Source organism: Podarcis muralis, chromosome 2 (genome assembly GCF_964188315.1).
Source record: "Podarcis muralis chromosome 2, rPodMur119.hap1.1, whole genome shotgun sequence".
Classification (NCBI taxonomy): domain Eukaryota; kingdom Metazoa; phylum Chordata; class Lepidosauria; order Squamata; family Lacertidae; genus Podarcis; species Podarcis muralis.
In genome coordinates, this window is record NC_135656.1 from 8,685,965 (window position 1) to 8,712,093 (window position 26,129).

The 26,129-nt window shown below is 43.3% G+C and overlaps 1 protein-coding gene across 2 annotated transcripts in view; it reads left to right on the forward strand.

The window, feature by feature from the left end:
* Positions 1-2,242: 2,242 nt before the first annotated feature.
* The window catches only part of VDR (vitamin D receptor), an 87,190-nt gene continuing 63,303 nt past the window's right edge, over positions 2,243-26,129 (forward strand). The window contains exons 1-2 of one of the 2 annotated variants that reach the window (XM_028721522.2): positions 2,243-2,368; positions 14,780-14,873. In XM_028721522.2, coding sequence (XP_028577355.1) covers positions 14,864-14,873 — 10 coding nt within the window. In that variant the 5' untranslated portion in view covers positions 2,243-2,368; positions 14,780-14,863. Of the gene's footprint in view, positions 2,369-14,779; positions 14,874-20,959; positions 21,104-26,129 lie in introns of those variants that run through there. The other variant, XM_028721525.2, reaches the window with a different exon arrangement.

The window sequence follows — 26,129 nt, forward strand, 5'->3', positions numbered from 1 at the left end:
TTAAAGACTATTTATAGAAATATTGTAAAATTAATGAATGTTAGAAGAATGTTGGAATGAAATTATATGGCTTTAGTAGAAATGTTATAAGGAATTAAGCATAAATAGATTAATAGAGTATTAAAGGAAAATAAGGTTAAAAGGTGTTAAGATAATTATAGGATAGAAAACAGGGGAGGATGGTAAGGAATTGCTGAAATAATTAATAGAAGTGGAATACAAAAAGGGAGGTGTGAGGAGGCCGTGGAAATATGGGAAAGAAAGATAAGATATTGGAAGTTTTTTCTTTCTTCTTCTTTTTTTCTCTTCTATCTTTTGATGTGTTTTTAAATTGTTTTTGTTTTGTTTTTTTAATTTTTATGTAGTGTTTTGTATTATAATGTATTGTTTTTTCTTTTGTAAGTGTTTAAATTGTTGTAAAAACAATAAATATTATTAAAAAAAAGAGAGAGAAAGCCAGCAGTGATGAGTTCTTCTTCTTTGGTGATCACTTGTAGCCGAGTAAGATTGTCTTCCATAAACACAGTTTTAACAATGAGTCCGTAAGTGATTGTGGAGGCCAATTCTGGATCCACATGTCCTTCCACAGTGGGGATATTGGTTTCCGGGCAGGGGGTGGATTTGCCAAGCGTGCCTTCCTCCTAGCACGGTTCTCCCTTGTGTCCTGAGTTTGAGTGTCTTCAAAGCCCATTACACCTTTGGTAAAGCCTGTTCTCCAACTGGAGCGCTCGCAGGTCAGTGTTTCCCAATTGTTGGTGCGTATACCACATTTTTTTAGATTTGCCTTGAGACAGTCTTTAAAACTCTTTTGTAAACCACCAGCATCAATCGTATAGTTAAAGCCATGGTTTTCCCAGTAGTGATGTATGGAAGTGAGAGCTGGACCATAAAGAAGGCTGATCGCCGAAGAATTGATGCTTTTGAATTATGGTGCTGGAGAAGACTCTTGAGAGTCCCATGGACTGCAAGAAGATCAAACGCATCCATTCTTAAGGAAATCAGCCCTGAGCGCTCACTGGAAGGACAGATCGTGAAGCTGAGGCTCCAGTACTTTGGCCACCTCATGAGAAGAGAAGACTCCCTGGAGAAGACCCTGATGCTGGGAAAGATGGAGGGCACAAGGAGAAGGGGGCGACAGAGGACGAGATGGTTGGATAGTGTTTTCGAGGTTACCAGCATGAGTCTGACCAAACTGCGGGAGGTAGTGGAGGACAGAGGTGCCTGGCGTGCTCTGGTCCATGGGGTCACGAAGAGTCGGACACGACTAAACGACTAAACAACAACAACAACAACATACCACATTTTTTTAGATTTGCCTTGAGACAGTCTTTAAAACTCTTTTGTAAACCACCAGCATTACGCTTTCCATTTTTAAGTTCAGAATAGAGTACAGTGGTACCTTGGGTTAAGTACTTAATTCGTTCCGGAGGTCTGTTCTTTTTTTTTTTTTTTTTTTAAGATCTTTTTTTTTTTTTAAAGAGGTCTGTTCTTAACCTGAAACTGTTCTTAACCTGAAGCACCACTTTAGCTAATGGGGCCTCCTGCCATCGCCATGCCGCTGGAGCACAATTTCTGTTCTCATCCTGAAGCAAAGTTCTTAACCTGAGGTACTATTTCTGGGTTAGCCGAGTCTGTAACCTGAAGTGTATGTAACCTGAAACGTATGTAACCCGAGGTACCACTGTACTCTATTCTGAACTTAAAAATGTAAAGCGTAATGCTGGTGGTCGACAAAAGAGTTTTAAAGACTGTTTTAAAGAGTTTTAAAGACTGCTTTGAAATACGATAATCGGGCATCCGCACAACATGACCAGTCCAACCCAGGCCACAGCCCGAGTCATATTTCCCTGGGAGTAAGTGCTATTTGGACTGGCTGGGACTCAGACATATAGATATTATTAGGCTTGCGCCGTGAGAAGGGGAAAAGACCGACAGCCTCCCCTCTACCTCACGACGCGCCCATCACCTCACACAACCTGGGTGCGAGTCTGAGGGCAAAGAGCCACGTGACTCCCCCCGGCTGCAGGACGTGTGAGGCGTAAGCGACGTGAACCGAGAGCCGAGGAGGAAGGACAAGGAGTCGGGCTTCACGCGCCCTGCCTCTAAATACGCGAGGGCGGGGAAGTGGGCGCGTGAGCTTCGCCCGGGAGTGAGGCAGCGGGGGCGGGTTTAGAACCCGGTGCCTCGGAAAGTTATTGGGGCGCGCGGAAGAGCCTCGCTTCCCCATTGGGCGAGGTCCGGGGAATTTCGAGGAGGAGGCGGGGCCGGGGGGGGGGGTTTCCAGTCAATAGGGCGGTTGCCGGAATGGGGTTGCGTCGGGAGGCGTGGCGCGCGCGAGTGAGTGGCAGAGCCGGGACAGGGAGCGAAGGTACGGAGCGAGCGTGTGAGGGCTTCGGTGGGTGCTCGTGAGGGTGCCGTGGCAGGCGGGCAGACGACGCGCAAGTCCTCACCGTGAGGGGGCAAAGCGCCCGAGGCTGAAAGGAGGGAAGGAAGGAAGGAAGGAAGCTGGGGACTGTGACTGTGTGTGTGAAGAAAAGTGAATATGACTAAGGGGGGGGGGGGGAGGGAGGGAAAGTTTGGTGACGCGGGGTGGGAGAGGGGGAGGTGAGGGTTTTATATCTCCCCGTATGAATTATTTTCTTTTAAACTATGTACAAATCACTTTTCTGAACCACCATTCATCTGCATTTATAAAGTATCCGAACAGGTACACTAACCTGTTCCAAATGGTTCACACTTAATATCGAGCTCTGCTAGGGTACTATGTGAGGTAAAAAGGAAGGAAAATATAATTATTCCCCCCCCCCCCAAACAACAACAACTTCTGTGTGTTTCTGAAGCTACGGAGGTTGTCTCCTCTCCCCTGTTCTTCTGAATGGCTTTTTCTTGCTTTGTGGAGTCTATCCCTACTACGCCTTATAAGCCAAACACCTAAAAATACAAAGTTCTAAACTTAGGTACTGTGGGATATACCGGAATTCCAAATAAATAGAACAGGAACCTGGGACACAGTAAACTGAACTGAGACGCTTTGGCACGTGTATTCCTGGATGTACTGTGTGTGTGTGTAGGTGCAAGGAGGATGTGGTGGGTGCATACGTCAGTTAAGAGTTTTGCAAGTGTGTTTTACCTCTGCTTGTTTTGTGATCAGCTGCTATAAAGCATGGTTAGATCACGTCCACACCATTCCCTTAAAGCAGTCTTATACCACTTTAGCATACTTTCCCTGGGGAAACCCAGCCAGATGGGCAGGGTATAAATAATTTGTTGTTGTTATTGTTTTGTTATTATTATTATTATTATCATCATCATCCCCAAAACATGCTGAGAACTGTAGTTTGTTAAAGCTGCTTAGAGTTGTAGCTTTCTGTGTAGAGTTTTCTCCTCACAACTTTCAGCATCCTTAACAAACTACAGTTCCCAGTTCTTTGGGTGAAGCCATGACTGCCGAAAGCAGTGTAATACTGCTTTAAATGTATAGTGTGGATGTGGCCTATGACTATAGATTTAATTACGGTATCCACAGTTGGCTCTGAACTTCCTGGTGGATAGGCAGTGCCACTCTGACCTGTGGTATCACTTTGTTCTGTGGCCAGTCATAGTTATGGGAGGGGGTATGAAATGCTGTGTGTTCTTTGCTATTCAACTTGTTTCCTTTCTCCTTCAAAGAATCTAAGCTCATGTGTGGACAAGCCAGCATCCATTGCTGACACCTGTTCTGCCCAACCCATTGAAAAAGCCAGTCTGGTGTTCTGAACTATGTTGGTCAACTGGGTCTAGCTGCCATGTTGATTTCCCACAGTGCTCCTGATGTAGCATCCAGGGCTACATTAAAATGGCAGTTAGGCACAGCCAGAGGCATACCTAGACTCTCTTGTGTTTTTGGAAGGAGTTGTACCTTTGGCCCATGCCAACGACTGGATTTCTCTGCCAAGGCACCCAGCGGAGGCTGCATGCCTCACCTGGCTGTGCAGAGGAGTTGCCTAGGGAGCTTGCAGATGGGTGGACGGGCTGCTAGCCACTCATGCCAGAGTAGAGTGATGCAATTTTTGCACCCCCTTGGCGGTGGCCAACCTGACCAGCTCCTAGGGACGACCCTGGATGCAGTTGCTGCTGCACACTGTTGCCTAGCGCTATCAGGTTAAGCTGAGGGGGCAGGCACTGATGGAGCACAGGACTCATCTGATGTCACTTTGCTATATAGCTATGAGAACTGATCTAGATTTAACTTCAGATGTCCCCTACAATGGGGTTCTTGAATAAATATCCTCTGGATCCAGACTGCACTTCCATTTTACTAAATGTTGCAAAGTCTTCCAGTTCTTCCTTGAATGTGGCATTGTCCTAATTTATTACCTACTGTCTCTGTTCTACAGTGACAATTCTCTCTCTTTTAAAGACCACTGAGGCCTTATTTATGAGACCCAGAGTAATGCAATGGGGGAGGTATTTATCTGACATATCAGACAGTGAACACAGGCCAAGGATCTGTCTGTGATCACTTGTGATGATCATGTCTTCCTGAACACTCTGGTGCTGTAACGTGTAAACAAGACTTTTTAGAGCTTTCCTCCATAGAAGTGTGATTACTTGGAGGACAGAATTGAATTAAACTAGAGATGACTTGTATAATAAGTACACATGGGCAAAGAATTCCTGCATTGCAGGGAGTTGGACTAGATAACCCTCCTGGTCCCTTCCAACTCTACAATTCCATGATTCTATGAGTCTATGGTTCCACGTGACCCGGAAGTGTCTCCAGACAGCGCTGGCCCCCGGCCTCTTGAGTGAGATGGGCGCACAACCCTAGAATCTGTCAAGACTGGCCCGTACGGGCAGGGGTACCTTTACCTTTACCTTTATGGTTACCCTGGCTTGGCTTTCCCCACCTTTTAAAAACAGTTGTTTGAGACCCGGTTTGCTGAATAAATATTTGTACATGAACTAAACAGAAGTTTAGAGATGGCTACTTGAGATACCATTTTGTGTACAGTCTAGCCTAAGTGCTACAACAGCATCAAATCTCTAATCCTACCTACCCTGGCTCTGTGCCAGCATCACTGACAGTAGAGAACTCTAAATGTCTGCGTAGCACATGCTGTTCAGGTTAGTGTCTGAACCCATTGACCCCATGTTAGCAGTTCCATACAAACAAATCTGATTTGGGGATTTAGGCAGTGCTTAATTTTGAAAATGAAGTTGTTGTTTTTAAACACACACACACTCTTCCTCAAAATCTCAGATGTATGGAACATTTGTTCCTCTGTACATTTATTATTATTTCCTCATGTTTATTTCCTACCCTTCATGGAGCTCATCTCATTCCTGGATGGGGGTGCCCTCTTTATTTGCAGAGCTAGGTTCAGCTGAGAAAAAGCGACCAGCCTGAGGTCACCCAGTGAACTTCGCAGCTCAAGCTAGGATTTTCAGTCCCCAAATCAAGTATATGCCAATGTCACTGTCTTCTTTATCATGGTTTCATCTTCATGGTTGAGCCTTAGCAAGTCTAGTTAAGTCTTGGAGTTAGGTCGCTTGCCACTGCAAAAGAATGCAGTAAGAGAACAATGCCTTATTAATACTCTAAAAGTCCATTCCCTGATTTCTTCCTGCTCACTAATCACTCCTTGCTTTGTTCAGATCTGTGCTGTTTAATTTTCCTACCTAGTTTGAGCCGTGACTTGACTATATCTACACTGTAGTTAGGATGGATCGCAGCCTTGTGTACCATTCTGGCAGAAGTGGCATGGGAGAATCATATCACTCAAGGAAATACAGTCGTACCTTGGATCCCGAACGCCTTGCGAGTCGAACGTTTTGGCTCCCGAATGCCGCAAACCTGGAAGTGAGTGTTCCAGTTTGTGAATGTTCTTTGGAACCCGAATGGCCAATGTGACTTCCGTGGCTTCCGATTGGCTGCAGGAGCTTCCTGCAGCCAATCGGAAGCTGCGCCTTGGTTTCCAAACATTTTGGAAGTCAAACGGATTCCGTTCGACTTCCGAGGTACCACTGTATATAAATAGAGCCTCTTGCAGCATCTTGATAAAGGAATCTGGACTTCTGCACTCCATTTTTTGTCCAGCCCTGTGTTTCCCAAACACCTGTTTGCCAGGTAATGGAACTGCAGAAACTGTTGACATAGGGGAGGCAGGAGGTTGTGTAGCAGTTTACTATTTGCCCATTCTCTCCCATGATTGCTACAGCCAAGTACTTTCCCCTCAAGTCAAATTTTTGGTTTGAGCCTCTTTAAAGGGAACAGTGGATGCGAAAGAGTAGGCCCACTCTTTTAATTCTTTTGCTTTATTTCATTTTCCTGTGGAGTACTTGATTTATATATTTGTACAAAACATATTTTCATCATGTGCTTGCTGTACTTCTCATTCTGTGGGTTGTCTAAATAATAAAAGTTCTGAAAACTAGCTTAGCCTAGTGAGAGCTGCCTCTTTGCTCCACTATTAACTTGTTTGGTGGCCTTGGAAGGTTTCATTGCTTCTGCTTAAACATTCCTCATAGAGTTTTCAGGAAGATGAATAACTACCGTAATTATTTTACATACATTAGAAGTAGTGGGTACTTCAGTAAAATGAAAATTAATCCCAGCTTTTAAATTTTATGTAATTTCTATACTTAGGTAGAAAACCAACTATTATTAATGCATTGGCCACAGTCTAGCAGACTTTCTCACCCATGCTTTTCAACATCTACATGCAGCCGCTGGGAGAGATCATCAGGGGGTTTGGGCTGGGTGTTCATCAGTATGCGGATGATACCCAGCTCTACCTCTCTTTCAAATCGGAACCAGTGAAGGCGGTGAAGGTCCTGTGTGAGTGTCTGGAGGCGGTTGGAGGATGGATGGCGGCTAACAGATTGAGGTTGAATCCTGACAAGACAGAAGTACTGTTTTGGGGGGACAGGAGACGGGCGGGTGTGGAGGACTCCCTGGTCCTGAATGGGGTAACTGTGCCCCTGAAGGACCAGGTGCGCAGCCTGGGAGTCATTTTGGACTCACAGCTGTCCATGGAGGCGCAGGTTAATTCTGTGTCCAGGGCGGCTGTCTACCAGCTCCACCTGGTACACAGGCTGAGACCCTACCTGCCTGCGGACTGTCTTGCCAGAGTGGTCCATGCTCTGGTTATCTCCCGCTTGGACTACTGCAATGCGCTCTACTTGGGGCTACCTTTGAAGGTGACCTGGAAACTGCAATTAATCCAGAATGCGGCAGCTAGACTGGTGACTGGGAGTGGCCGCTGGGACCACATAACACCGGTCCTGAGAGATCTGCATTGGCTCCCAGTACGTTTCCGAGCACAATTTAAAGTGTTGGTGCTGACCTTTAAAGCCCTAAACGGCCTCGGTCCTGTATACCTGAAAGAGTGTTTCCACCCCCACCGTTCAGCCCGGACACTGAGATCCAGCACCGAGGGCCTTGTGGCAGTTCCCTCATTGCGAGAAGTGAGGTTACAGGGAACCAGACAGAGGGTCTTCTTGGTAGTGGCGCCCGCCCTGTGGAACGCCCTCCCTTCAGATGTGAAGGAAATAAGCAGCTACCTTCTCTTTAAAAGACATCTGAAGGCAGCCCTGTTTAGTGAAGTTTTTAATATTTAATGCTGTATTGTTTTTAACACTTGATTGGAAGCCGCCCAGAGTGGCTGGGGAAACTCAGCCAGATGGGCGGGGTATAAATAAATAAATTATTATTATTATTATTACATGCAAAGACTTGCACATGCACAGCAGGTCTAACATTTCCCAATAGCAGCCTTTCCCAAGACACATTACATGCTGCTCTCAACAGGGGAGAGTCCAGTTGTGCCTGGGTCCAGCTTGGGAGCTTCTCGCAGACTTCTAGTTGGCCACTGTGGAAACTGGAGGTTGCACTAGATGGACCACTGGCTTGATCCAGCAGTCCCTTCTTATGTTCTTAACTCTTCCCTCTTTGTAATTCCTATGTTTAAAAATAAAGGTGGGGAGGCTATTGCTTGTAGAAGCAAGGCACATGCCATGCTTTATGCCTGGTTCTGGTCATATTGCTTCTAGGCTGGGCAGTTCTCCCTTACTGTACGCCAGTGTTCTGATAATTATACCCAGAAAATATTTTGACAGGTTTCATACATTCATATGCTTTATGAATGTTGGTTTGCTTCATTGGTTAAGAACATGAGCTCTTAGCTAGACGTCTGTAGTACTAATGTCATCTTAGTCCTGCTGCTGTTTCTCAATGTGTATGGAGACTTGTATAACGTTGACAGTAAGTGCACTGTGGAAGCAAGCAGACCACAATAAGCACACATACAGCCTTCTTCCCTGGGTCAAGAGAAACCTGTTCTGCCTCTAGCAGAAGCTAGATTTGCACAGCATCAATTGGCCAGCTCTGGTGTTATTCGCAAAGTCACATTTCCCCCCTCCCATCTCGGAGCAGGGATTTGAGGGCCGTTGTGTCAATTGCGATGAAGCTGTTTAAAAAGCCTTTTTTAGGTAAAAAACATAAAATGCTGAACAAAAATTAAAACAGATAAACATAGAAGGTATTTGAAAACAAAGCAGAGTTTTTCTGAAGCATGGGGCAGAGGGTGGGGAACAGTGTTGGATCCAGAAGCTTTTATATGTGTTTTTACAGGGGTGGAAGGTGCAGAGCTGGCATTGCAGCAGAAAGCCCACACCCATTCCTGTTTCAAGGCATTTTTGCCTTGGACTTAGTCCCCATCTGTAAATATTATGGAGATAACCTAATATCCTTACAGTGTTGTAAGGCTCAGAGATTGCTGTATGTGGAGCATAGTGAGAAGAGTATAATAATAAGTATTATCAGATTTCTCCAGTTGGGAGTTGGGTGCTGTCATAAAGTCATATCTGAAAGAATAATAGTGTTTATATAGCATTTTAGGGTGTTCAAGGTGCTTAGTGAACTTCTTGTAATTTTACAAAAAAACCTGTGAGGTATTATTGCATAACACAGGCGGGGTGGGGGCCTGAGGCTGAGAGAAGAACTTGCCTAAACCCTTTGTAAGGGTAGCCAGCATCGTGCCCTCCAGATGTTGGACTCCCCTCCCCATCAGTCTCAGCCAGTGTTGCCAGTGGTCAAGAATTATGGGAGCTGTAGTCTACCAACACATGCCTGAAGGGCGCCATGCTGGCTACTCCACCCTAGTGAGTTCATGGTGAAAAAAGATTCAAAATAGGGATTTTCTGATTCGTAACCTAGTCTATGATGCACCAGCTCTGAAATACACACAATTCCTGTAGCTCAAGATACCCTACAGGATTTTAAAAGGTTTTAGGCCTTGTAACAGGCAGGCATGGTGAGTTTTCCTTCCTCTTTTAAAGCAGGGTGGAGTAGGTATGAGCCTTAGGTGCCAAGTAATGGGCAGAGGAGATAGATGGCAGTTGACTATGTGTCCTTTCATGCTGCTGCCTGGGATGTGTGTATAAAGGGCAAGGCATCTCTGTGGTTTGTTTGGTATGTCTCTGGTGAAATGAGAGGGTGGAGTTTCTGTAGAAGATTTTGTGAGCAGAGAGTACTCTGCTTATTATGGGTAAGGAAAGAAGCATCCTTTCCCTTCTCTCTGGATTCCCTTTCTCATCTTTCTAGGCTGTATCAAAGATCCTATAGAATGAAGCCCAAATTTCAGAGAAATGAGTTTTTTTGGATAGAGATGTTCCCAGGGTTTGTTTTGTTCTGTGGCGTTCCTCCCACGCTATATATCGACTAGTGACTCATCTTCCTTTACAGGATCGGTTGCAACAGCAACTTGTTCGGGGAAATAAAAACAAAAAACCACTTCATTTTCTACTGAAAGAGACTTGTTTTAGCATTCAGCTTTATTTTGGAGTGTCTTCAAAATTGCTGGAAATTTGCCACCCACAGAACAGACAGGGTTGCCACTAAAATTCAGCGTGTATGTCAGCTTGGCCTCTGGTCTTGAATTTCAGGGCTAAAGTTTCAGGACAGCTCGGGCACTTAAAATTATATGTTGGCACCTCAGAATCTTGACACTTTTTACTAGGCCTGTCTCTTCGGAATGTGAAATAAACAAGGACAGCAAGAAATATAATGCATTCTGGTTTGGAAAGAAAAATAAAACACACACACACCAAACCTGCTTCTACATTTTAGCTGCGTCCCCCCGTCCTACCCCCAGTTTTCTGCAAACTGATGGAATTATTGCTATCTGCCAGTTAAAGTTACAGAACTTTAATGGAAAGAATTCGAGCATTATTTCTCATTTGAGGGTGGTCCTTGTGTTTTAATAGGGTGGAGATCAGGAGCTGGAGGCTCCAGCTGCTTAACCAGAGAAATTTATGGAAAGGATGGCAGCTATTATCATGACTTGCTGGAAGTCCACTTCAGAGAGGGACCCCTCTCCCTGTGGCCATCCTGTAAGGTAGACTAGAGCAATATGATCTTCATCCATGTTGAAATTTTCAATTTTCCCCTGGCTATAAAACAGGGGAAGCACCTGCAGCTTCCATTCCAGTAAGCACCTGCAGCTTCTGAAGGTCCTGGAGCAGCAGAAGGTCCTCTGCATCCACCTGGCATCCACGGACAGTCCGCTGCATAAGTCTGTTTATAATAATAATAATAATAAATTTTATTTATACCCCGCCCTCCCCAGCCAAGGCCAGGCTCAGGGCGGCTAACAACCAATAATAACAACAAGTTGAATGATTACAACTTAAAAACAAGATTAAAATACAACATTAAAACATTATAATGCAGCCTCATCACAGGAGGAGAAAGGAAAAAAGAAAGAGGGGGAGGGAATCAATTTGACTCCAAGCCAAAGGCCAGGCGGAACAACTCTGTCTTACATGCCCTGCGGAAAGAAATCAGATCCTACAGGGCCCTGGTCTCATGAGACAGAGTGTTCCACCAGGCCAGAGCCAGTGTTGAAAAAGCCCTGGCTCTGGTTGAGGCTAATCTAACTTCCTTAGGGCCCGGGACCTCTAAGGTGTTGCTATTTATGGACCTTAAGTTCCTCCGTGGGGCATACCGGGAGAGTTTAATGTATTCCTGGGTCACTGTCCTTTCTCTGCATCAGGATTGGGGATCTTATTCCTCTCCAGATGCTGTGGACTCTAATTCCCACCATCCCCATCCCCTCTCTTGACATTAGCCATGCTAACTGGGTCTGATAGGAGTTGGGAGTCTGACAGCACCTGGAAGTCCACAGGTTCCCCATTCCTGCAGTTTTATGTATCCATTTGTGGCTCATAAAATGTGATGGGGGTCTGTGCAAATTGTCCAAGCCCATTTCTAATCAATGCACTCTGCCAGTCTATGCTCTGTTGGGGCTCTTTGAACTGTGGGACTTGGCTCTCAGTATCAGTGTAATTCATCGCTTTGTTTCTGTTGACGTGCATAGGATTGTGTTCAGTATTTTCTCTTTTGCCATCCCCTGTATTCACTCTGCTCACATATCAAAGATGCCAAATGGGTGTCAGGTGGCCAGGGCTTCTGCCTATGAATCTTGAAGCAACCAACAGACTAAAACCCCTGGAAAGCCGCCACTGTGGAGCAAGGTAGATTATATAGGTGGACTATTGGTCTGAGTCTGTGCAAGGCAGTGTTTATATGCTCGTATTGCTAACTCAATACTGTGGAATTCGAGTCATTGTCATTCTATTGTGTTTTATTGTGGGTTGGGGGGAAAACATTTTGATTATCAATATTTTCCTATTTCAGGTGTACTTATTAAAATGTCAATGAGCAGGATATTATCAGCAGGCTTGGGAACTGTCTGTCCTTGTAAGAATGGAGAGAGGAATTATTTGTCTGAAATATAAATGGTGCGATAAAGAGAGAACAAAAGTCCAACCAGATAAGACAGGGCAAAGACTATTGTAGGTTTTTTTTTAAATCTACTTTGATGCATAATTCTAACCTGGAGTTGCTTTATGACATACAGTGACAGAGAATAGAAGCTGGACAAACCTGGCTTGGGAATTCAGCATCTCTGGATGTTTTGGGTCAATTTGAGAATACTGGCCAGGTTCTCAGTTGAAAATACGTACCTGATAGTTGGGAAACCATGTCTTTTGGAATAATACAAGCTGTGCCATGTTCATTTTGACCTTGAAATTTGTGTGTATTGATCATTATGGGAAATGTAGCTTAACCAGAGTTAACATTTGCTAACCCTGGAGTATTAGTTATGGTCAGGAAAAAAAATCATAAATTATTTGACCTGAGAAACAGCAACGGTGCTGTTCCTTGTTAAAAATAAATAAATCCATCAATGATTTCCATGTACAGAAAGTTTTCTGCTTATACAGTGGTTGATATCTGGAAGGCTTCCAGAGCTAAATAAAAATATGGTAAAAGGTTAGTCCCCCATTTCAGTAGCAAAAAACAGGAAAAGTTTTCAAGAAGTGAGAAATAGACATACACACACACCACGTTACTGATCTATCTCTGTTTTGTATGCAGATTTATATATTTCTGTGTTGTGCATGTTCTCTATAATGAGAAAGGACCAAACTGCAGGGGTGGGGAACCACCAGCCCATGGGTCAGTGTTGGTTCACCAGGTGGTCCAATTTGGCCTGTGAGGCCATTTCCCCAAACTTCAACTGGCTGATGTTATCTGATGGGTGGGGAAGGGAGATTTCATGTTGCCTGGTGTTTCTTTGCCAGCCGCATTAAATGTGCAGACCCCTCCCTGCAAGTCAACTAAGATATGGACAGGACTGCTCACCTATCAGTCACCTGATGTCATGATGACACCAGATGATTAGCAGGTGGATGACTGTGCCCATCTGTCTAAGTTGACCTGTAGGGTAAGGGAAGAGAAAATCTGGTATGCTCAGCCAAAAATATAACCCCACTCTTGCCCTGTTGCAAGAAGGCAGCATCATTTTTATGGCATCTGTCAACTGGGTGAGGTGATCCGTTTGCCTGGATTGCTGTCTGGAGAATACAGTGGTCCCCGATAATACAAAAGCTGGTCATCCTTGGTTCTGAACTTATGGTCTTGTCTCATAAAGATAATTTAAGATTTAATCCATCAAGTAATGTGTTTTGAGAAGTTCCACTTTCTCTGATTGTGGTTTTAGGTGTCCTGGTTTTATAACCACATAGGATAGTAAGTGATAGAAAAAGTAGCTGAAATGAATAATACCATAGGTGTTGTGTTGGCTGAGTTTTTAGATGTGTGATGTTTGACTAAAGTGGCTGTCTCTCGGGGATAAGATCAAAGGAGGGAACTATCCAAAGAAATTGGAGGGCTTCACACAAGGAAGAGCTCGTGTTTTTGAGCTTTCCATACTTGTTTTCTTTGACTTGCATATGAACTCAAATTTAACACTTTTTGAGAGACTGTAAACCCATTGACTTAATACATGATTATAAGAGTTCATAACTCCAGTTGTTTATTTGTAGTGTTGTTCAAACCAGTAGCATACTGCCTGTTTCAGCAAACACTGAAACTTGTTGATATCACGAATGAGCACAGGTAGGAGAGGGGCTAGATGCAAATGCTTTGCATGCAGATGGTCCCAGATGGTTCCAGGTTCAACCCCCATAAATTCCAGTTTAAAATACATCAGGTAGCAGGTGCTGGGAAAGACTCCATGCCTGAGGTCCCGGAGAGCCTGGTGCCCATCAGAATAGTCGAAAACCCCTCTGACCTGGTATAAGCAGTTTCTTACGTTCCTATCTACAAAACATTCAAATTTAACCAATGCTTAAACTCACCATGCAGTGTAGATTCCTTGACCTTCTTTGAACAAGTTCTGAATCTAGAACTAAAACAACAACAAAAGAAACCACTGCTGTCATTCCTTGCTCTTAGATAGGCTTTCATTAGTATTTGTCTGAATTTACTGTGATGTTGCCTCTGTTTTTAAAGCCAATTTGCACTCCGCTTTTCTTTGAATTTTAGTGCAGCTTTGGTGTTACCTGCTTGATAGCAGTTGTCAAGCTGTCGTAGGGAATTCTCAAGCTCCTTGTTAGCTTAGGAGAGGGGTGGGAAACCTGTGGCCTTCCAAATGTTGTTGTTGGACACTAGCAGTAATATTGGCCTCAGCCAGCATTGGCTCCAACCAGCATAGCCTATGGTCCAGGATGTTGGGAGTTGTATTCCAGTAACATCTGGAGCACCACAGGTTCTCCAAACCTGGCTTAGAAGTCCCATAAGATAGGAGATGTGGGGACCATTGCTCTAATCCAGTGAGGGTGATGAACATCCAGGAGTGCAGTCTTTATCCTTGGCTTCATTCTCTTTTGCTAGGTTGCTATATCCATCACCTGAGGCTGGGTGTTTAGTGCCCGTTGTTGGGTTGCGACTCTGTATACAGTGGCTATCAGGATTCCTTTGTGACTATGTAAGCCATTGCACTGAAGATGAAAGCATGGACGGATACCTTGCTTTTAAGCGAGTGCCCTGAAGGTAAAAGGGCTGATGGGCGCAGCCCACTAACCTTCCACAATTTTGAGCTAATGTGTTGGAAGCCCTCGGCCTTGTGAAGTTTAGAGCAGCTCCCCCTTGTCTCCCCTGTCTTCATCCCTAGGTTAAGTGTGACTGGTGCCAGTGCCCTTCTTCCCCAGCCAACACTGTCAATGTTGTCAGATGCTATCATTGTTCTGGTGCATGCACACCTTAATCTGTCGCTGCACATGAGGATCTTTTGATCAGGGTTATTGTGCTCCAGTGATATCCCACAGAAATGAGAGAATGCACTATTTAGATGAACGAATACCTAGTACCCGTCATAAGCCTCTAATGGTAAGTGTAATACAAAAACCCTAATGAAATAAATGCCTAATCTTTATTTCTTTGTTCTAGAGCTTGCCCACCTTGAATAACAACACTAGCTCAGATTGGAAGCTGCCAAGAGGCTCACTGCATCTCTTCTCCAAAAAAATTCAAATGGACATAGGTAAGAAGCTTGTTGTTTATGTTCTTTTTTATTATTCCAGTAGACTTATACAGTATTGTTGTAGTTTCTAAAACACTTCTAGATCCCCCGCCCCCCAATGTCTTCTTTCTTTAACATGGCAGCCTCAATTTTTTTGTTCTGCTTTGGGCTTTTTCATGCAATTCTGTAAAAGAATTGTGTAAACTGCATCCATGTAATGTTCCTTAATCTAGGCAGAGGAATACGAAGGAATGCTTGTGTGATTTGGCTGTAGCCTTTTTGGTATTGATGGATCAAAGTGATATTTAGGGCATGTGTTCTTTGGCTTCAAACTGGTATAAGAAAATGAATGTCATATAAACGGATAGGTTGTATTTTTTTGAATAACATGTTTGTGTTTTATTCGTCTATGTGCCTTTCCACTGATTGTCTCTGAGGCAGCTCACATAAGGACAATTTATAAGCATCAAATGCTCTCTGTCTTATATCCCTTTGAGACGGTTTACTAGTTAGCTCTCATGGTTTGTGTTCAGTATTTATTTTTCAATTTTACATAAGCAACTCATGGATCTGGGAATTAAAATAAAGCACTTCCCATTGCCCCTTAGCAGTCAGCTGTAAGGCCCAAGGATTTATAAGTTTTCTGTCACAATTTTATTCCACCCTTCTTTCAAGGAACTCTCAAGGATATGGGATTATTTGGTTGTTTTCAGGTTAAGTGGAGACATATAGGATTCATTACTGAGTGAGAATTGAATTTGGGATTCCTATTTTCAAACCCATTGCTTTTATCAATGTGACATCAGTTGAGGCTGTGACATACAAGTCTCTTGTGCCTAGAAACCAGGCAAGCCTCCCTGGAGGGAAAATCCACAACTGTGATACCACAGCCCCCAAAAAGCCCTCTCTTGGCTTAATTCCCACCTCATCTCGTCTGATAGGGGTTTCTGGGAGAGGGCCTCAGATAGGTTGATGTGGGTGAAAACAGTCCCTTTACAGTACTTGGATCCCAAACTGTGTAGGGCTTTAAAGGCTGGCACAAACACTTTGAAGGGTGCTCAGAAATGGGTTGGATGCCAGTGAAGCTTTATTTTGGTTATATAACTTCCCAATGATTAAAGTCTATTGGGTGCATTCTGAACTACCGTATTTTTCCGTGTGTAAAACTAGGTTTCCCCCCTAAAAAATAATGTCAAAAATTAGGGGGTGTCTTATACACGGATACATCTTCCCTCATTTTCTTAAATCTGAGTCTCCAAAAATAGGGGGTGTCTTATACATGGGGGTGTCTTATAGATGGAAAAATATGGTAACTTAAGCTTTTGGGCAGCCTTCAAGGGTAGGCATACATACAATGCATTGCAGCCGTCTGTTCTGTTAATTATTGGTGAATATGAACAACTGTGGCCAGCCATCTCTGTGGAGGAGGGATGACAGCTGGCATATCAGGCTGAACTGGTGAAAAGGTGCTTTGTGCCATTGATGCCATTTGTGTTTCTGGCAGCAAATCTAGATTAAGGAGTAACTTCAAACTGAGGAGCTGATGCTTTTGGTTTGGAGGTTACAGTTCCATTCAGAACAGTTTGAACACCATCTTCCTTATAGAACTCATAATTACAAATTTCACTGGGCAGTTTGCACCACTGTCTTAGTTGTCCTATTAATAATTGTGTAGGTCTGTTGGCTGTCACAAAAACATCAGCACCCTCAATTTATTCCATGTGCAGAATCTTCACATTCTAAACATTTTATTGGTATGTTTCTGCACCTTATCTATCTGCATACTGGCTAGTATTGCTCCATTCCTGGCACTCATTCATCCTGGGACTATAAATGCACAAACCTTTTTTATCTGTTAAGAACTAAAAATAGCATACTTGTAGTTTGGACTGTAATTATGCTGTAATTTTTCAATTGCTCACATGGGATAAGATTTATTTTTATAGTATATAATCTGTCTTCCTTTAATTAAAAAAAAAGTTCACAATGTTGCACTCATTTCACTGGTAGTAGTAGAATACAATCGCTGAATAGGCCTTGAACCCAAATCACTTTTTTGCTATGTGTAACATAGCCTTGGACAAAGGACTTCATGTGTCTCTTTGGGACCCCCCATCCCCTGCCCCATGCTTATGTCTCAGTCTTGGGAGTTTCTAGTTATATAACAGTAATTCTCAGTGTTTGGATTGTTTGTCAATGAGTCCTTGGATGCTAACAAATACTAGCAAACTTTTCACTTGTCTTTCCCACGACTGCAAAAGCTTACTTTAGTACCTGCAATCTTTCCTTCCCCAAAGTTACACATGGGTACAGTGGTACCTCGGGTTAAGAACTTAATTCGTTCCAGAGGTCCGTTCTTAACCTGAAACTGTTCTTAACCTGAAGCACCACTTTAGCTAATGGGGCCTCCTGCTGCCGCTGCACCGCCGCTGCACGATTTCGGTTCTCATCCTGAAGCAAAGTTCTTAACCCTAGGTAATATTTCTGGGTTAGCTGAGTCTAACCTGAAGCGTATATAACCTGAAGCGTATGCAACCCGAGGTACCACTGTAATAGATTTCATTTGCTTTTAAAGGGGCAGGCAAATTTTCTCCAGATTGTGTTATCAGAAGAGGCAATGAAGGGGCACACAGGTTGCAAATAATGGCTTTTGGGTTTGAATGTCACCCACCCCTTTTAGGTACAGGTTTTATAGCTGATAATACAGAAAAAAATATTATTACGTAAACAAACTTTAACATTACTTTTCAAAGAGGAAAGTGAAAAAGCATGCTAATAGAAGCTGGCAGAGCGATCCCATGCAAACCTGAATAAAAAAATTGTGCTGGCATTGCAAGCTGCTTTACAAAAGACACAGTGCACAGAAGTCATAAACTTGCATGTGTATTTTTGGGGGGATTTGTGTTTCACGCAAGGCAAGTTTGTCAAATTCCCACCCAGATTCTGCTGCAAAATCAATTTCTCTTCAAATAGCCCGTTCATCATCCTCTGCCCCCCCCCCCCCCCCCGGAATTAAAAATGAACAGGGTTCACATCACAGTACCCTTCAGGTGGGGAGAGGGTGGGGGATCCTTGCTATGAGATGAGATGGCCAGCAGGTGGTGTGTCTATTTGTTTTTACTTGCTTAAACCAATAAGGATTTGGCAGCTTTAGGGTTGAGGCCATGGTTCAGGGCATGTAAGAGTCCTCCTGGACTTGCATGGTTGCCCCTTAGCTGCTGATATCCAGTAGCATGCTGCCTGCAAATCCATGCAGGCATCAGGCTTCATTAGTAGCCTTCTTCCATGAATTTTGCTCTTTTAAAGATATCTGCGTTAGTGGCTATCACTCCATGCATTATGGACTGTGTTGTTCCTTGTGTGATTATCAATAGTCTATTTGCATGAAAAGCCAAATATACGACCCCTTAAGATCTTCTGGGCATTCTTTCAGATTTCTGTGCACCACTATCATATCTTATGTGCAGTCTACATTGAGATGAAAGTATGTTTGAAGAAATATGAGGCTAAGGCCCAAACTACATGTTACATATAGTTGTGTGTAAGTTAAAAATAATTACTAATAGCAGTACAGTGGTGCCTCGCAAGACGAAATTAATTCGTTCCGTGAGTTTTGTCGTCTTGCGATTTTTTTCGTCTTGTGAAGCACGGTGTCGGGAAAGTTTTGGAAAAGCTTCAAAAATCACCAAAGTCTTTAAAAACCTCAAAAAAGGCTACCACACCGCGTTCTATGAGTTGCTCCTCGAAGTCAAGTCACAACTGTATTAACGGTGTTAAGAAAAAGGAAACAAACTTGCAAGACGTTTCCGTCTTGCGAAGCAAACCCATAGGGAAAATTGTCTTGCGAAGCAGCTCAAAAAACGAAAAACCCTTTCGTCTAGCGAGTTTTTTGTCTTGTGAGGCATTCATCTTGCGAGGTACCACTGTAATGGAAAACAGCTGAAGGGGAAAGAGTGGAGAATGCAGCCAAAGCAGAAAGAGTTAACTTAGTTACCGTATTTTTCGCTCTATAAGACGCACCAGACCACAAGACGCACCTAGTTTTTGGAGGAGGAAAACAAGAAAAAAAATATTCTGAATCTCAGAAGCCAGAACAGCAAGAGGGATTGCTGCGCAGTGAAATCAGCAATCCCTCTTGCTGTTCTGGCTTCTGGGATAGCTGCGCAGCCTGCATTCGCTCCATAAGACGCACACACATTTCCCCTTACTTTTTAGGAGGGAAAAAGTGAGTCTTATAGAGCAAAAAATACGGTAAGTACACCCTCATACTTGCTGGTACTCTGCTCAAGATTGCAGCCTCCAGCAGCCACTTTTGGTTAAAACAACAAATAACAAGGAGGGGAGGAACTGTGTTCATTTTAAACTCCACCACCACACTTTCCAATAAACCTTTGCAGTAGCAGATAGGATAATTGAGCAGTTTAGACCCCAGTGTGTTGCATATAGCGAACAAGCATAGCGCCAAGAAAATACATGCAAAGCCAAATAGCTTAAGCTGACTTGTGCAATGAGCCAAACCACATGCTACAGGGGAAAGCAAAAAGAAAAGCAAAATCCCTTCAAGGTCCCTAACCTATCTGACCTTGGGGAAAGTAAGTCTTTCTTGATTGGATATGGCAGTCATTCAGACCCCAGAGGAAGGAAGGAAAAAAACATTTAAAACTCACGTAAAGGGGAAACTCCAGTGTTCCACAACTAAGGCCATATCCTGTAAGGCTATTGATCAGAAGTAATCAGCCGTGTATGATCATGGCCACATGAGCCGAAAGAGTATGTGGATATACACTTGACAATCTATTGGAGCCTGGTGGTGGTTGTTGTTACTTTTATGCTTTTGAGTCTCTCAGGATTTGAACAGGAATCTCTAGCACTGTAATGCCCGTTCACAGCTTGGGAACTTTGGAGATGATTAGTAACAGTTTTAGTAGTAAAGATGTAGCCCATTAAGTCTCTTAAAGGTAAAGGTACCCCTGCCCGTACGGGCCAGTCTTGACAGACTCTAGGGTTGTGCGCTCATCTCACTCTATAGGCCGGGAGCCAGCGCTGTCTGCAGACACTTCCAGGTCACGTGGCCAGCGTGACAAGCTGCATCTGGCGAGCCAGCGCAGCACACAGAACGCCGTTTACCTTCCCGCTGGTAAGCGGTCCCTATTTATCTACTTGCACCCGGGGGTGCTTTCGAACTGCTAGGTTGGCAGGCGCTGGGACCGAACGACGGGAGCGCACCCCGCCGCGGGGATTCGAACTGCCGACCATGCGATCGGCAAGTCCTAGGCGCTGAGGTTTTACCCACAGCGCCACCCGCGTCCCTACATTAAGTCTCTTAGCTTGATACTATTTGCATTACTGAAGCTAAAGACGAGGAGATGAATAAGTAAACTAACTAACTTCTCATGTTGGCAAGTGATTAAGCATAAAAAGGAAAACAAATTATATTGCAAAATGAACTTGTTCAAACTGGTTTTAGCATGGCGTGCAATTTTCAGTGAGTGACTAATGCATTTTGTAAGGATTTGTTAAATGCTTTCTTTTGCAAAATGTTGACAGCTGATACGAAGCTAAATAGGTGTTTGTAGAGGGCCTGGGGTACATCTATACTGGATCAGGCACACAGGAGGGTTGGTGGGTTCTAGCCATTGTCTTGTGAGAGCTGCAATCCAGTGCACACTTACCTGAAAGTAAACCCCACTGAACTCTGTGGGATTTAATTCTGAGTAAACACAGTTGGGATCTGCACATTTTTTGAAGGGTGGGTTGGCAAAAGCATATAGAAACTCGTTATGGTGAATGAAGTCACATGCTTTTCATGCATTAGGGCTGAAAGGACTTCCTTACTATGTTTGGAAGTTACGTATGTGAGTATAATATACTTTTTCAGAACTTTTTCAGAATTCTGGTCAACTTACCACTGATAAACTGCAAAATATGCAGGTGCTATGGGTGCATTTATTCATGAAGAGTGGCAGCCCTCTTCTTACTGAGTGGAGGAATAAAACTCCTGGGGTTCTTTTCTCCTTGGAAGGCATTGAGTATAATATAATCAGTTTAACTTCCTCAGAGTTATCGGTACTGCTAGAAAAGGAGCTTGCAATTGGAAGCTGGTGCATTCTGGCTGTGCCTGTGAGTCATGTGACTGCAGGGTCTAAATTGTCAGTTCACTAGTTGGATCAACCAGTCACTCGCTGAAGGCACAGACCCTGGGAGCTAGGATCTCTTCTAGCCTAGGTGCTGTGAGCAAACAAGTTCTACAGGTAAATATTCTGTATCATTTTTGCCTTGCTGATTTAATAGTTAGATTAGTTTCCTGCCTTTCTAAAGGCTTTAACGTTTAGCAAAAACTCTGCTGACTTTTCTTGTTAGTGTGCTCAGGTTTTTGGTCTCTGGCAAAAAGCAGTAATCCTTATAAGACATTTTTAAAAGTAAAGCATCACTAATCATTTGTAATTTAATAGCTCTAGCAATTAATTTTACCCTTTCTCTCCAAATGGATGTTAATTAACTTGTCTTTTTGAAAATCTTTGATATAATAGGTATAAACACTTCTCTTTTTTAAAAAAGGGAAAAAACCTCTGCTGCTTTTGATCAGGCAGGACAACTTGTTTCAGTAAAATGAACTGTAGGATGATAAATCTCGTCAGCAAAGATCTACAGTATCCTGAGAGCTGTGATATAGCACAAAGTTTTTAGCACTTTAGTTAGCTTGTTATGGTCTTTTCTGAGTTGATTTTCTAGGGGAAAGTAAACCTTTTGTGTAGTTAAATTAAGAAGTCAGCTCTTCACTACCAATTTGAAGTAATTTTTAAGGCTTTTCGAAGCAAGAAAATGTTACTTGCATGTCATGCCAGATCCAGCTTATGTGAGCCCAGTATGAGGGGGAATGCTGAAAGTGAGCTGACGCTCTTCTAAGAAATTCCCAACAGATGTGAAGCACTTGCCTTTATAAGTAGGTCAGAAATCCTATGCATGTGTTTTGGGAGAGTGGCTGAATTTTGCAGGTTCTGAGCCAACAGTACAGTATACAGAATTACACGTGTCTTCAGCTGTGAGTGTTCTGCTGGCTTCAGTGAGGATTCCCCCCCTTTCCCTAAATATTGTCCATTAGAGGGCAAGGCTTTTGGATGTAGATAAAAGCACTGTTTTAATGCTTCTAAAAAGTGTTTCTCACACACATAATTCAATAGAACTTACTAATGGGAATCTTGTATATTAGAATAGGCAAATCAGATTTATTATGACAATTTCAGAATTTATGCATTGTTAAAACTGATCTGTGCCCAATAATTTAATTTAAAACTTGTAATGATGGCTTTTTTGCAGGAAGTTTGGAGCGATGTGCATAGTCTAAACATAAAGCTGTAGATGATACATGTGAATGATAAAATGTTTTGAATAAAGAAAGTAATTCCATTGCAAAACTGGGATAACTCAGTTGGTTGAGATTAAGACTCTTAATCTCAGGGTTGTAGTTTGAGCCCCACATTGGGCAAAATATTCCTGCATTTCAGGGGGTTGGACTAGATGGCCCTCCTGGTCCCTTCCAACTCAATGACAACATACATCCATGACTGTCCCTGTAGTATTCTATATTGCACTTTAGAGGTTGCCTTTAAGTCTGAAATAGTATCGAGCACAACTATCAAAGCTATATGTTCATAGGCATAATTACGGTAAAGTGTGCTGCTGGACAAGAGGAGAGCTGGAGATTTGGTTTAGATGGGCACCAGTTGGATTTGTTATACAGTTCCTAGATTTCCAGTGCACTTTATAAATAGTAATATTTTTTATTAATGCTGCTGTACACAATGCCAGCCACAAATCCGGCTTTGTATAGGACTAATCCCTCTCCTAGAGGACTTGCAATCTAAAGGCCTTTTCACACATGATGACTTTTCTATGCATCTATCATGTTAGCATTGTGGGATGGGAACATGTATGTGTGACAAATACATGTATACCTGTTTTGCTCTAAAAGGGGGGGGGAAACAGTTTTTGATTGAATTTTTCAAGGATTGCTGAGAGAGTTAATCAGCAGCAGACAGCTTAGAGGGTGAGGTGCTGTCATGATTCAGGAAAAAATTGCAGAAGTGATATGTGTGTGTGCGTGTGGAGTGGTATCAATGATGTGATTGCACTGGTGGCTTGGATAGAACAGAAGAGACTGTTCCAGGTGTAGCAAAAATAACAACAGAAGATAGGAAGGTGAAAATTAGAGTAGGCAACTCAGGTGACTATTGGGTAAGAGGCTGAGAGCCTTGAATGTTAGATACAACACACAACAACCTTTCAACTTGAAGCAGATGCAGAAAGTAAAGGGTGTCATTCAACAAATAAGGGATACCATGAAAGCAGTAAGAGTCAAAAATAGAATTATCCTTCCCCTCCCTTGGATAGTAAGCACAGGTTGTTAACAAATCCTTTCTAGTGGCTCAAATCCTCTGGGAGATCCCACTACTCAGGGAAAGGAACCCTATCTCCATGCCCTGCAGGACACTGTGCTTACCCAGCCAAGATTTACATGTGTAGCTGACTTGCCTAAGTCATACACTTTAAGCGCTTGTCTGGAGACAGACAAGAGTTGAAAATCATTTGATGATGGCTTTGTTTTCCATAATGCACAGTACACTACTTTTTTGTCACACTGCCATGGCTTAGTTAGACAGGGTTTACAGTATATGCTTTGAAATTATGCAAAACCCTGACTATCAGGGTAGAGTTGATTGGAGCAGCCTGCATTTAAATCCTATCTGAAGAGTTTGGAGATGTGACACTTTTTAAGATGAAAAGGGATGCCATGAGTTAGCTGAAACATTCCACCTCCCATAGTGTGCCTCCCTATAGCCCATCATCTCTCAAAGTCATTTTCCTTCCCAGCTGCACTGTGATGATGGAATGGAGCCTTGCTGGGAGAAAAGTTCCTTGAAGGGATGAGCTGGGTAAGCTAAGTTATGGGACTATGGAACAGTTCAGGTTCTCTTACCTGAATATTCATTTTCCTCTTAAAGTTGGACCTTCACTACAATAGAGTGGAATGTGTGTGTGTGCGTGTGTGTGTGTGCGCGCACACACACACACACACACACACACACATACACGGGGCTACTGCCTCTGCTCACCAAGCCCACCAATAAACCAACCACTCTTTCCCCGCACCTGACCAAATCCCCCTCCCTTTACACCTCATCCACCCCCTCAGTTATCCCCTCATAGCTCACCTAAACCTGCTCCCCTCACAGCTTGTCTTGGAGTCACTTCAGAGAGTGGTTTGGCCTGTTGGTGGTCTTGTGAACTGCAGCATGACTACAGTTTTGCAGTTTTATTAAATACCGTATTTTTCTCTCTATAGGATGCACCCAACCATAGGACACACCTTGTTTTAGAGGGGGAGAACAAGGGGGAAAAAATTCTCTCCCTCTTTGTGCAGCACCCCTGCAGCGAAGCGGCAGGAGGAACTGAGCCCCTTCCATTTCTCCTCCCGCTTCGCTGAAGGGGCGCTGCACAGAGAGGGAAAGCTGGGCAGCGCCTCTCCAGCGAAGTGAAGCCAGGAGAGCCAGAGGGCACCAATCCCTCTGGCTCTCCTGGCTTCAGCGAAAGCAACCCAAAGCCTCCGGAGCGAGGCAGAAGCGCTCCCACTGCGCTTCGGGGGCTTCGTGTTGCTATCGCTGAAGCCAAGGAGCCTGCATTTGCTCCATAAGACGCACACACATTTCCCCTTAATTTTTGGAGGGGGGAAAGTGCGTCTTATAGAGCAAAAAATACAGTAGTTGTGTATGTGTGAAGTCCTAAATTTAACAAATGGGTCTGCCACTGTCCATTTGTGCCTTGGAGGCAAACACAGGATACGGGTTCCACAATGAGCATTGATCTTTCTTTCAAATGGTTGAGTGCTCTCTGAAAAACTCTCTAGTCTTACATTTTCCACTGTTTAGTCAGTGGTCCCTGATGAAATGTTTCTGTGCTGTTTTCTGGCCCCTCCCCCTCAACCATTTCCCGTCCTTCACTACCTTTTCCCATTCTGAGCATGCATGCATTTTTTTAAAAAAATCACAGGAGATGAACAAGATTAGATATCACAAGCCTCTAATAATCATGTTTCACAATGGGCAATATGCAGGCTTGTGCTTTTGAGGGTGGGAGGAGCACTTTCCATTGGGAGCCTTTTTAACAATAGAGGTCTTATTCAAGACTGATATTCAGCTATTCCAAAATTCTGTTAGAGGTCTTATGTAAAAGCTCTGTATTTATTTATCAACGCACACAGTCCTGAGATAGTTTCCAAGGTAGTTCTACCACATATGTTGAAAGATCATGCAAGATGAGCTCCTGAAATTCCAGCATTCCTTCAGCATGCAGCAATAGGTGGAAATGGTCATGCTCATATCGTTTAGACTGACAGAAACGAAATGACTAGGTTGTGGTCTGATGAGAAGCAAAAAGCAGTAAGGGTATGATGATAGACACCACCCACCAAAACATTTACTGTGCACATGACAAACTGCTCACCCCAAAAATGTGCTAACAAGCTTTCACACCAGTGGTGGTTGTTGGAGTATAACAAGTTGTTTTTCCTTAATGCATTTTCCTTGATAAGAGGAAATCCAGATTAAATGTAGCAAAAGAAGTATGGGCTGGCATTTTGATGGCAGCAGTGGCCTATGGGAGGTGCAAAAAGCTTGTGTGCGTGAGCAATATGCCTCTGTCTGCAAGGACCAGTTATCAAATTTCCCTAGCAGATTTCCCATCAATTCTGTTAGAAACCGTTTCCCCAAGAATTCCTGCAGATACGGTGCTCTATAAGTGAGACAGGTGAATTTCACTTATCCATTCAGCTTCAAGGTGTGTCTCAAAATATGGATATAGCAAAATGAACAATAAAAGATTTCAACAGTAGTGTCAATATTCAACCTGTGAGGAATTATATTGGTGCTGTACTTCTCTCCCAGAAACTGCTGCTTTGTTCACTATAGTATATAAGAGACTAGCAGTAAACTTGACTAAAATTAATCACCAACATCCAGCAGTTTGTTGATTTCCCCAAACACCCTTTTCAGCCTTGATCTTCTATTCCAGTGTAGCAATAAATTATTTGACTATTTCATTTAGGAATTCAAATAATCACAGCTTGTGTGTTGAGTGAAGAGGAGTGGGGGAAACACTCAATACAATGTCTGTCTGCAGGTCCACTGCATGAACCAGCACGTTTAGAGACTCATCTCACCTTCATACTGTTGACTGAGAGACAGGCAATGTGCATGCAGTAAACATAACAGCCCTCATAAA